This window comes from Vombatus ursinus, unplaced genomic scaffold, assembly GCF_900497805.2.
Source record: "Vombatus ursinus unplaced genomic scaffold, bare-nosed wombat genome assembly UNPS02014841.1, whole genome shotgun sequence".
NCBI classification, from domain to species: domain Eukaryota; kingdom Metazoa; phylum Chordata; class Mammalia; order Diprotodontia; family Vombatidae; genus Vombatus; species Vombatus ursinus.
This window is the reverse complement of record NW_020954619.1, coordinates 23874964-23887284: the sequence shown is the minus strand read 5'-3', so window position 1 is coordinate 23887284 and position 12321 is coordinate 23874964. Positions and strand designations below refer to the sequence as shown.

General features: G+C 36.6%; 2 protein-coding genes across 6 annotated transcripts in view; one reads left to right on the top strand and one right to left on the bottom strand.

The window, feature by feature from the left end:
• The window catches only part of MCPH1 (microcephalin 1), a 330808-nt gene that overhangs the window by 70663 nt on the left and 247824 nt on the right, over positions 1–12321 (top strand). For 3 of the 5 annotated variants that reach the window (XM_027840318.1, XM_027840317.1, XM_027840314.1), the window contains one exon: positions 2555–2667. In XM_027840318.1, the coding sequence (XP_027696119.1) occupies positions 2555–2667 (113 nt within the window). Of the gene's footprint in view, positions 1–291; positions 406–2554; positions 2668–12321 lie in introns of all 5 variants that reach the window. The other 2 variants (XM_027840313.1, XM_027840315.1) reach the window with 1 other exon arrangement.
• The window catches only part of ANGPT2 (angiopoietin 2), a 149970-nt gene continuing 144063 nt past the window's right edge, over positions 6415–12321 (bottom strand). The window contains exon 8 of the mRNA XM_027840321.1: positions 6415–6488. Coding sequence (XP_027696122.1) covers positions 6434–6488 — 55 coding nt within the window. The 3' untranslated portion in view covers positions 6415–6433. The remainder of the gene's footprint in view (positions 6489–12321) is intronic.

The window sequence follows — 12321 nt, the reverse complement described above, 5'->3', positions numbered from 1 at the left end:
CTGAGACTGGATTAGAACTCAGGTCCTCCTGATTCCAGGGCCAGTGCTCTATCCATTGTGCCACCTAGATGCCCCCAATAAATACTTTCTGGTTGAATAATTCAACACCTAATTATGTTCTGCCATGCATTTACTCAGGTTTGTAGATTGTTGGACTGGTTTATACATTGTCTTTTCTGCCACTAAAATACCATGCTGAGACCTTATTGTGATATGAAAAAGTCATCTTTTGTGTTCTCAAAGGGTATACCTACAATTCAGTTCAGTTTATCTGTTTATTTGCATTTGCAGAAATCCCATTTAAAAATCAAAATACTTCTGGGAGGCTAAGGAACATTCAAGTCATACCAGTTATCCCTTTCTTCTCAATAGAAAATGTGTTGGATTTGGAGTCAGAGGACTTGGGTTCGTATCCTGCCTTTGACACTTACTAGCCATGTAACCTTGGACAAGCTACTTGATCTCTTTTAGCCTCAGTTTCCTCATATGTAAAATTAGTATTGAGTTATATAATCTCTTACATCCTTTCTACCTACAAAATATCTGTGATCTTATGAATACTACATGGTTATCCTACCTCTCTTTCGTATATGCATCCCTGCTAACATCTTTTTTAAATTAATTTTTAGTTTTCAACTTTCACTTCCATAAGCTTTTGAATTTTAAATTTCCTCCACCTTCTTTCCCTCCTCCCTCCCCAAGACAGCATGCAATCTGATATAAGCTCCACATATACATTCTTATTAAACATATTTTCACATTAATCATGTTGTAAAGAAGAATTAGAATGAATGGGAGGAACATCGAGAAAGAAAAAGCAAAACAAAAAAAAGAGCAAATAGAATGCTTCAATCTGCATTCAGACTCCATAGTTCTTTCTCTGGATATGGATGGCATTTTCCATCATGAGGCCTTTGGAGTTGTCTTAGATCCTTGCATTGCTGAGTCTATCGAAGTTAGTCATTGCACAACATGGCTGTTACTATGTAAGTGTTCTCCTGGTTCTGCTCACTGTACTCAGCATCAGTTCATGTAAGTCTTTCCAGGTTTTTCTGAAGTCTTCCTGCACATCATTTCTTGTAGCACAATAGTATTCCATTACATTCATATACACAACTTGTTTAGCCATTCCCCAATTGATGGGTATCCCCTCAATTTCCAATTCTTGGCCGTCACAAAAAGAGCTACTATAAATATTTTTGTACATCTGGGTCCTTTTCCCATTTTTATGATCTCTTTGGGATACAGACCTAGAAGTGGTATTGTTGGGTCAAAGGGTATACAGAATTTTGTAGTCCTTTGGGCATAGTTCCAAATTGCTCTCCAGAATAGGTGGATCAGTTCACAACTCTACCAACAATGCATTAGTATTCCAATTTTCCCACACACCTTTCCTTCTGCTAACATCTTTACACAGATTCTTGTGCATAGGCTGTTGGTAATATTTTTCAGCCTGCTCGTGCCAACCATCCATCTCTCCATTGCAACTGAGTAAATTCACTTACAATTTTGATTCTTTAAAGACTGTAGTATTTCATGATTTGCATCCACATAGCATTATTAGAAGAATAATGCTGCAAAAAGAGCTAGAACTTAATTGTGTGTGTGTGTGTGTGTGTGTGTGTGTGTGTGTGGAGGGGGGTAAATTGGTATGTGTGGGCTGGGTAAGTGGGAACTTAATCATCATTTATAATATTGCTCCTTTGGGGAAAAAAGCATTAGAAGTTTGCAAACATTTATAAGGAAAACATTTTTAATTTGAGGACTCTTAATTTTTACAGCAGAGAAGACTTTCTTACTTCCAGATTGTTGCCCATTTCTGGAATTCACTGTTTTCACCTTTGCCTCTTAAAATCCCTAATTTAATTAATTTTATTATTCATGTTACATATTTTTATATATACATGTTTTGTACATACTTATATGTGTGGATTGTCTTCTTCTATAGAATGTAAGCCCTTGAGAGCAGACACTGTGTTCATTTTTGTTTTTGTGTCCCTTCAAACCCCTAGCACAGTGCCTGGCACATGATAGGGGCTTAACAAATTCTTATTAATTGATTAGTGCTAAGAACTTTGCCTCAATTTGAGATATTTAATAGCAAGTAGAAAGTGTTCTTTATCCAAAAAAAAAGTTTCTCTAAATTTTAGGAAGAATTCTAATATGTAGTATCCTGTGATAACCTAACCACAGGAGCTGATTTATAATGATTCACTAATACAAAAGGCTATTTCATTTCAAATGAACAAAAAATCTAGAAATATACATTTTTTACTCTAGACAGAATAAGTAATATTGTGCTACTGTAACAAACACTTTTTTAAACTATTGAATAATATAGCTTACTTTGATTGTTTGAAATGAAATAGAATGCAAAGCCTGAGTAGTTCAAAGAACTAAAAATATATGCTATTTATATCTTTCAACAGAAGCTAAACTAAGGCTTCATACTACAACAAATGAGGAAGTTTTATTTTTAACTTTTCTCTTGCTATGTCAATTTGGACTTGTCTATTTTAATTTCTAATTAAGTTTCAATTCACTTGGATTTTAGGTATTGAAAGTGGAAAAGTGAAGCTTGATATTTTAGATGACATCTCTGAAGGCTTTAAAGACCAAAAGATCAAATCTCCAGACGAATCAAAAAAAACTAGAAAAGTCAAGAAGGTCAGTGTACTTGTATGAAAATATTATTTTAAACTTTTAAGAGTTGGTATATCTTAACACTTTATTCTGAGTTTATGAAATATAAACTAATCTATCATACTGAAAGCTTTTTTTCCAAAATTAATTTTGGGTAAATGTTAGAAAGTGATAATGTTCATAAAACTGAGAGCCATGATCACATTCAAGCCTTGGAGTAATGTACATTTATATGCATATAGTGTGAGCTTTTCCAAATCTTGCTTCTAAGACATCATTAGCTGTTAGTTATTCCAGCATTTGTAGTCTTTAATCTGAAAAAAAAAAAAACATTCACTAGGTAGGGCTTAAGAACATAAATCATTTTTCACTTTCAAATTATCAAAATTTGAATTCAGGCTGTGCATTGCAAGAAGTTTAAATAATAACCGAGACCTACTTTCTTTATTTTTGTTTTTTGAAATTAATTACTTATGGCATAACTTATTCTAAGACTGACTATTTCTGGTATCCTAACCTTAGTTTGACTTGTTTTTCTTTGATTCTTTGATGGCCTCTACCTTATCCCCTAAGTTTAAAATTGGCAGCTAATAACTTGTGCCTCATGTCTATGAGACCAAGGAAACATACAGGATAATTTACTGGGACCTGATTTCAAATAGATAAAGAAATACTTTATTTTTTACACGGTAAATATTTAAACAGATTGAGTTTATAACAAACTGTTTTTGGAAGCATATAGAAATTTGGTAAATGTATATGAATGTTCATGAGAAGTTTCATGAGAAACCTCTCAACTAACTCTTGCATTAAAGTAAGGGAATGCCAACATGGCTTTCAGTTTCATTGACTTTCATCAGGATTTCTCATTATTTTTTATTCTATCAGCCTCCCTTTATAGATAGCTAGCTAATAATAACATTTCTGTAATGCTTTTAGGTTTGCAGAATGCAATATATGCACATGTACCTATATACATATATATGCACATATACATGCACATACATGCATATACATGTACATGTACATATACATATATACATAGATATAGATAGTAACTCATTTGATTCTCACAAACCCAAAACAAAAAACAGTCCTTGTCGACGAGGAGTTTACATTCTACTGGAAGATGAGGAATATTACATGTAAACAGATGAATATAAATGCAAAGTGGGGAGAGAGGAAACACTGACAACAAAAATCATGAAAGACTTCCCAAAGGAAGTGGCACATGAACTGAACTTTGAAAGAAGCTAGGGAATCTTAGAGGCTAATGAGAGGAGGGAGTTCATTCCAGCCATCAAGAATAGTTTATACAAAGGAATGGAAGTGAGAGAGAGAATGCCAAAGTTGGGGAGGTCTGAGTAGGCCAATTTGGCGGAAACTACAGTACAGGAAGAGTCATGTGTAGTAAACCTGGAAATGTGAACTGGAACCAGATTATAAAGGGCTTTAAATGTCAAATTAAGTTTAATTTATTCTAGATCAAGAGGCCACTGACAGTTCTTAAGCGATACAGCAACACAGCTAGACTTGAAGCATCTGAAGATTATTTGGCAGCTGTGTGGGAAACAGAAGTCAGGAACACAGATATTGTTAATATTTTCTAAAAGATGTCTTATATTGAAATCTTAATGTTGAAATAACCGAGTCTTGGGAAAGCATTTTGTATTGAGTGTCTAATGAAATAGAAACCTCTCAGCTTTGGGCCAGGAAGTGCAGTGATTTGTTGGCCCCTGTGATTTCATTGCTATAGGAACTAGACAAGAGGAAACTTTCTTAACCAATGAAAGTCAGCAACTTCTCTTCAACTTAAAATCTTAGAGCGTTGCCTATAACACTGAGAGCGCTGAGACTCACCCAATGTCACCGAGTGATGAGGTTTTGAAATTACTCTATTAAATAAAGGCAAACTTTCATTTGATACTCCTTCAACTGTTCTAGAAACTTTGAATGACAGTGTACCTCAGATTCCTTAAAATAAAGGTTTAAGGTTCTTTTAAGTTTAAAGTTAAAGGATCTTTAAGGTTCCTTCAAGTTTAATTTATTTTTAAAATTCCAAACTGAAGGTAATTTTACTTAACTTATTTACAATCCCTGCTTTCCTCCTTACCACTCCTATCTCATAATCCTTTCTGTCAGTATAGGACCTTTTCTCCCACTTTACTGAGAAAATCACAGTCTACCACCTTTAGAGCTCTATTATCTTCTCTACTCTAGGCCTCAGAATAAGTCCACATCATTGCCCAGCCTCTCCTCTTTTGCTTCAATCTCTGAATGAGAAGTGGCTTTTCCTTCTACCAAAGCCCAGTTCTTTTCTTAGGTCCTTTATCTTATCTACTTTGTAGCTTGCTTTCCTCAGTCTTTCTTTTTCTGCCCTCTCCGTCCCTGCCAGCTACAAACATGCTTAGATATCCCATATCTTTAAAAAAAAATTACCTCAACATCCTTTCAAGCTGTGATGCTACTTCTTTTTTCTCTTTTAGTGCTTAAGTCCTAGAAAGTTATCTACATTTATTCTCTCCACTTTCTGTTCTCACTCCTCAGTCCCTTGTAATCCAACTTCTGACCTTACCTTTCAACAACGCTACTTTCTTTAAGGTTATCTCTTAGATCTCTTAACTGTTCACATTATTGATCTCTCTGTAGATGTTAACACTGTTAATTATACCCTACTCTCCAGTGCTTTCTCCTTCCTTGGTTTCTATGAAACTGTTCTTTTGTGATTTTCCTCCCGCCTGACCACTGCTTTTCAATGTCCTTTGCTGTATTATTATCTATGTACCATTCTCAAAACATAGGTATCCCCCCTAACTTCTGTCTTGGATCTTCTTCTTTCTGTACACATTTCTGTGGGGATCGTTTTCACTTTGCCATAAATTAAACCAGTTGATAAGTCTTGTAGATTCTATTTCCACAATATTCCTGTGTCCATCTTCTCCCCACTTCCTTGGCCACTGTCCTAGTTCACACCTATGTCATGCTTTTTCTTCTTTTCTTCTTCTCACCAGCCACCTTGCCACCTCAGAAACCATACTCTGGAAGACTTAACCCTTTCAGCTCTGTAACTACCACCCTGGGGCTCCCCCAAGATCCTGGTGAATGCCTCATATGTGACCCACTTTATCAGGTCAACTCTAGCCCTGATTTACTTTACTTTTCCACCGTCTTCTTGCTGCTGCCTTGTTGCCGTGTGTATACTTCCTCTTCCCCAATTCCCCAATCCCATTTTCATCATCTAGAACCATAATCAAATCAATACTGCCATTGCTACTAGAAAATCTACTGCCATATGAATGTATCTCACCAACCATGTAGCTTTCTGAACCAAAATGCTTTCCCCTGGCTACCATCCCCTTACATGTATTGTCTCCCACTGTTAGAATAGAAGCTCCTTGAAGGGCAGGGACTGGCTTGACTTATTTTTTGTCTGCTGGGCCATTGCTAGTTGTCTTAACTTATGTCTTGCCACTGGACTCCGATGACTGGAGGAGAGAGTGAGACTAATGATTTTGCACAGCTCCAATTCACTTGCAAGTCAAGACATCACCTTCCTGATGTCATTGGACATCTTTGAGAACGAAGGATAAAGAACAACAACAACAATTTTTTTGTTTTCCAGAGCTTAGTACAGTGCTTGGCGTACAATAAGTACTTAATAATTGCTTTTTTTTTTAAAAAAACTTTTTAATATGTTCATTTGTTCCTCCTTTCATTCTCTCCTAGGACATTGTAATAGCTTCTTTGTTGGGCTCCCTGTCTCTAGTATCTTTCTTCTCCAATTCATCCTTCACAAAGCTTCCAACATAATCTTCCTAATGTAGAGATCTGACAGTGTCACTCCCCTGGGGGGAAAAAAAACAGAAACAAACCATTTAATGACATTTTGCTTCTAGGATAAAATATAATCTTCATTCTGGTATTTAAGGCCTTCTATAAGATTGCTTCAGCACACCTTTCCATCCTTATTTCATATTTCTCTCCTTTATACAGTTCAAGCCAAACTGGCTGCTAGCCATTCTCTAAACTCAGCATTTTATTTCCTGTCTCTGTATCTTCACAGAGTACATTCCTTGACCTGGAATGTGCTGCACCATGCTCCCAGTACTCTCTTCTGTCAAGGGTCACCTTGGAGGCCAACTCCTCAGTGAAGCCTGCCTTGATCCTCTGAATTGTTTACAGTTTCTTTTCAAGTTACTTTCTCTTTACTTATGTGTGTATATGTTGTAATTCTCCTTAGAATGTAAGCTTCTTGAGGGCAGAGACTGTTTTTGTTTTTATTTTTGCATCTCCAGCCCTCATGCTTCTGACACAGTAAGCACTTAATGAAACTTTGTTGAATTGAATTGTAGGCAACTGCAATTGAAATTTATTTCATTTTAAGATCTTCCATTTTAAGAAATGTGCAGAAGTTTTTATAAGCATAAAAGATTCTAATATTAGAAATAGTAGGGGCTCTGAAGTATTTGGGATTTTTAATGCTTTTCCCCAGACATTATTATTTTGTGGCATTAAGTAGGTGAAAGATTTTCATATTAAGTATTACAACAAGCATTGCTAGGTCTGTTAGTTTTGCCCTGTCCCCCAGCTACAGATTGTATACGACCTGATGCCAAGCATTGCACTGTTGTTTCCTGATATTCTGTACTACTGTACCTCGGGGAGAGTCTGGCTGTAGTTGTGGAAATTTACCAGCACTCCTGGAAAAATAACTCAAACTACATGCCCCTCCTTACAGTCAGTTAGTCGTGTTTTCTTTGTGCATTCACCTTTATCCAGCTGAGTAAATATTTATTAAGCATCTACTCTGTGCAAGCCATTGTGCTAGACCCTGGAAATACAAAGACAAAAATAAATAGTAGCTGTCTTCAAGGCGCTTACCTTCTACTAGGAAGAATACAACATATGCACAAAGTAATTTATAAATTTTCTTTTGGCAGGGAGGAGTTGGTGGGTTGAAAAGGCCCTATATAGGAGGTGGCACCTAAGCTGTATCTTAAAGGAAACTAGAGGTTCTAAGAGGCAGAGGAGAGAAAAGAGTGTATTCCAGACATAAGGACCAGTTGTCCGAAGACGAGAGATTCAGAGTCATATGTGGAGCATAGCAAGGGGATGAGTTTGACCAGAATGGAAAGTGCTTAAAGTATAATAATATGACATAACATTAGAAAGGCCAGTGGGAGCCAGGTTGTAGAGAGCCTTAAGTGCCAAGTTTAGACTTTTTATTCAGATACATAAAGAACAACATAGTATTTTTGAGTTTTCAATCATTTGATCAATAAACCGTTATTAAGCATCTACTATGTGTCAGATTGAGCAGCTAGATGGCGCAGTGGATAGTATTAGGGCTAGAATCAGAAAGACTCATCTTCCTGAGTTCAAATCCAGCTTCAAAAATTTACTAGCTCTGTGACCCTGGCAAGTCACTTAACTCTGTTTGCCTCAGTTCTGCATCTGTAAAAAAGAGCTACAGAAGGAAATCAATCTAGTATCTTTGCCAAGAAAACCCCAAAGGGAATCACAATGAGTTGGAAATGACTAAAAAATGACTAAACAACAACAAAAATGTATCAGACACTATGCTAAGCACTGGGGATACAAAAAGAAACAAAAGACAGCCCCTTCCCTCAGGGAGCTTACAGTCTAGTGGGGGAGATAACATGCAAACAAATATATACAAAGCAAGCTATATACAAGATAAATGGGAAATAATTAACAGAAGGCACCAGCATTAAGAGGTTTCCAGTAAAAGAAGGGGTTCTAGATGGGACTTAATGGAAATTAGGGAGGTCAGTTGGTGGAGCATAGGAGAGAGAACATTCCAGGAATGGGGGACAGTAAAAGAAAATGCCTGGAAGTGAGAGATGGAGTGTCTTATTCAAGGAATGTCCAGAAGGCTAGTCTCACTAGATCAAAGAGTGTATGTTGGGGAGTGATGTGTTAGAAGACTGGAAAGATAGCAGGGGCTACCATATGAAGAGCTTTGAATTTCACAGTAGAGCATTTTGTATTTGATCCTGGAGATAATAGGGAATAGGGATAATAGGGAGTTTATTGAGTAGGATGGTGACATGGTCACACCTGCACTTTAGGAAAGTCACCTTAGTGACTGAATGGAGGTTTGATTGGAGTGGGGAGACACCTGAGGCAGGTAGACTCACTATCAGGCTACTAGAGAAGTCCAGGTGTGAAGTAAATTATGGATTTTGTGCATATTTGACATTTGCATTCCTAAAATGTATCAAAACTTATGCTAGGGAAAAGGATAGCCACTCACTTTTGTTTTGTTTTGTTTTGGAGACAATGGGGGTTAAGTGACTTGCCCAGGGTCACACAAACCACTCACTTTCAGGCAGATTTCTTCAGGGGAGCAAAAAAAAGAAAAAAAGAAATCTGTAGGTCATCCTCGAGTTTCCTTTAGCCACAGCATCAACTTCCTCCCCAAATTCTTCTCTGTCATTTACTTTGATATCTTTATATTCCTTTCCAGTCACTCTGTAGTCAGAATATTAATGGATAATTTAAGTTAGAAGGAGAAATAGCCTGGATAATTCAAGGAATGGAAAAATAGTCCCTGATTACTCAATAATAATAATGAGGAAGAACTGATAAGTTAAGGTTAGAATATCTCATTTTACCCTCACAACCTACCTTACAGATAATAGCTACAAGTATTTTCCCCATTTGATGGACAAGGAAACTGAATTTGATAGAGGGTAAGTGACTTTCACATGGCTAGTGTTGGGTGTTGACTCTCTAGTATCATAAAGAGAAGTTTTACTGACAATCTTATCTAGTCCCTCCAGTTAGTTTCCATTGTGGATATTAAATTTTTTATTTTTTTATTTAGGCCAGGATTCTAATACATATTTGGGTAGAGTAGGAAATTAAGTGGAGTTGTGAGAAGGCACAACTAGATAAACAGGAGCCCCAGACAGTGGAGTTGGGAGAATACACTTTTGTTGTAGGATTCCTAGAAATGACTCACTCTGTCTTTGTTGTCTCTCTCCCTTCTTATAAAAAAAAGTTATTTGACTATAATAATTTGCTGGGTTAGGGTTGTAGATGGAATATGCCTCAAAGAGTTTATGTGTGGAGGACAGAGTGAGACTAATGATTTTGCACAGCTCTGATTCACTTGCAAGTCAAGACATCACCTTCCTGATGTCATTGGGCGTCTTTGAGGACAAAGGATGAAGAACAACAACAACAATTTTTTAGTACAGTGCTTGGCATACAATAAGTACTTAATAATTGCTTTTTTAAAAAAAAACTTTTTAATATTTTCATTGAACTATGAGAGAAGGTTTTCAGTTGAGAGAGTTGGCCGAAGGGGAGCTATGAGAGGTTTGAGAAGAAATGAAGAAGTTTGAAAAAATTGCTCTAGTGAATTACTTAGGGAGGTATAAAAAGATTGCCATGCTGCAGTGAGGGCCCAGTTGAGAATACTCAGCATCATTTCATGATTTTTCTCCAGCTTCATTTAGTAGTATGTGTTGTAGGACAAAGGCAACGGATGGTGGAAGTAATACAAGGATGAGGTTTGACAGACCAAGATCTTAGATAGCATAAGGGGGCAAGGAACTTGAAAGGATAATGCAGAATTGAGTTGGTTCAAGTTATCAAGATGGGAAAGGGAGGAGAGTATAGTTAGTGTAGGGGTGATGAGGTGGGAAAAACAGAAATGGAAGAATTGGAAGTCACAATAAGGACAAAAGAACAAGGTTTGGGGTTACAAGACAGAAGGAAAGATGGAATCACAATAGTTTGTGATAAGAGAAAGGAATTATAGAGTTCATGAACTTGGAAGTGGAACTCTTGTGGGTGATAGCAAGATTAAGGATATGATTGTCTCTGTAGCTGAAGTAGGTAGAGAAACAGGGCATGGGAAGTGAGCAAGTTGAAGAGCTGAGAGGTAAAGTTGTTTGAGGGAGTATCAATGTGTATGTTGGACCCCTCTATTATGAAGGTAGGAGTTGGGGAGGAGAGGAAGTCCAAGCACCAAAGTTACTGAGAAAAGAAGGAGAGTGTCCTAGAGATGAGGAAACAACAGCTTATAAAATATTATTTGGGTGCTACATATGTATAAGTAAAGTTTAAAGGAGAGCTTATTGAGTGATGAAGATAAAGGGAAAAGCATGAAAGTGCCAATGGGGAGCACAGAGTATTACAATTTCCCCACCACAAACAGAGAAGAGGGTGGTAGGAGTGAAAGTGCAGCCAGTTCTGGAAAGTATGACCAAGGAAGCTATGTCATTAGGAGGTCAGTGAACCAAGTAGCCCAAGTCTGGCTCAAAGGATGCTTTTTTTTTTTTTAATTGTGGCTGTATCTAGTGTTCTCAGTTGATTGATTGTAAACTACTGATCTTACTCATCTTCACAGTGGGGAAGTCAGGTATTGGCATAAAAGTCTGGCATAATAGAAAGATTGATGGAGTTTTCAGTCATATGGCCTGATTCCAGTTCTTGATCATATTACTGATTAGCCCTGTTATTTGGAACAATTCACTTCTTGATGAACCTCAGCTTTTTTTTATCTGTAAAAAGGAACTCAGTAAGAAGTGAGTTCCTCTAAAATATCTTTTTAGCCTCACAGCAATCTAGTTAGGTAGATGCTATTATTATCCCCTTTTTTTATAGTGTAGGAGCAAACTGATATAGACTAAGGTTAAATGACTTGTCCAGGATTACACAGCTAGTGTCTGAAGTGGAGTTTAAACTTAATTTTTCCTAACTCCAAGTCCAATGCTTTATCCAACGTACTACTTAGTTGCCTTGATAAGAATCGTTAGAATTTATTTAGTGCTTTAAGGTTTACAAGGCACTTCACGTATATTATTTTATCCTCAAAACAACCTTGTAAAACAGGTGCTATTGTTATATTTTGTAGATGAAGAAATTGAGGCTAGAAGAATTTTAGTGACTTGTCTAGGATCACACAACTAGAAAGTGCCTGGGGCAGGATTCAAATTTCTATCTTCCTAACTTTGTAGTCCAGCCCTTTATCAACACTATACTACCAAGCTGCCCAATTTATACTTAAATATCTCTAGGAAAAGGAGTTAAATGTGTTTTCTTGCAAAAATGAGAAAAGAGGACTTGAAAATAAAAAGTTCCATGTATTATCATGTCTATCATTGCAGTAATAGACTGTAGATATAGACTATTCTAGTCATTGCATTATTCTGTTCTTCAGTTACTAATCTGCAGTGAGGACCTCTGTTGCTGTTAAAATTGGAATAAACTTCATTCAAGAGATGGATTATTAAATGGATACTTTTCTTTTGCATTGTGGGTGGTCTTCCTAATGGTGTTTTATTCTCTGCAGCTTCTATATATTTTTGGGATAGACAGTGGTGGAACCATCTCAGTCTCCACCACGTGAAAGGGAGGTATTTATTACTTATCTCTCTTATTGTTGCTCTTATTCTAATTTCACTTTTCATAAAATTTACTGCTGTTCGTCTAATATTTATAAATTTAAGTGATTGCTTACTAAAGCTCAAGATTTAAAGATGTGTTTTAAAAGAAAAAGCTGAGAGGGGAAAGGGTTAAAACTATAACTGAGAATCAACTAGGCATTCATCATGGACTTTGTTAAAACAACAAGATATGAGGGATTTCAAACAGATTTCTATTGGCATGTACTTGTGTGGCTTTTGGACATGGTTAAACGTT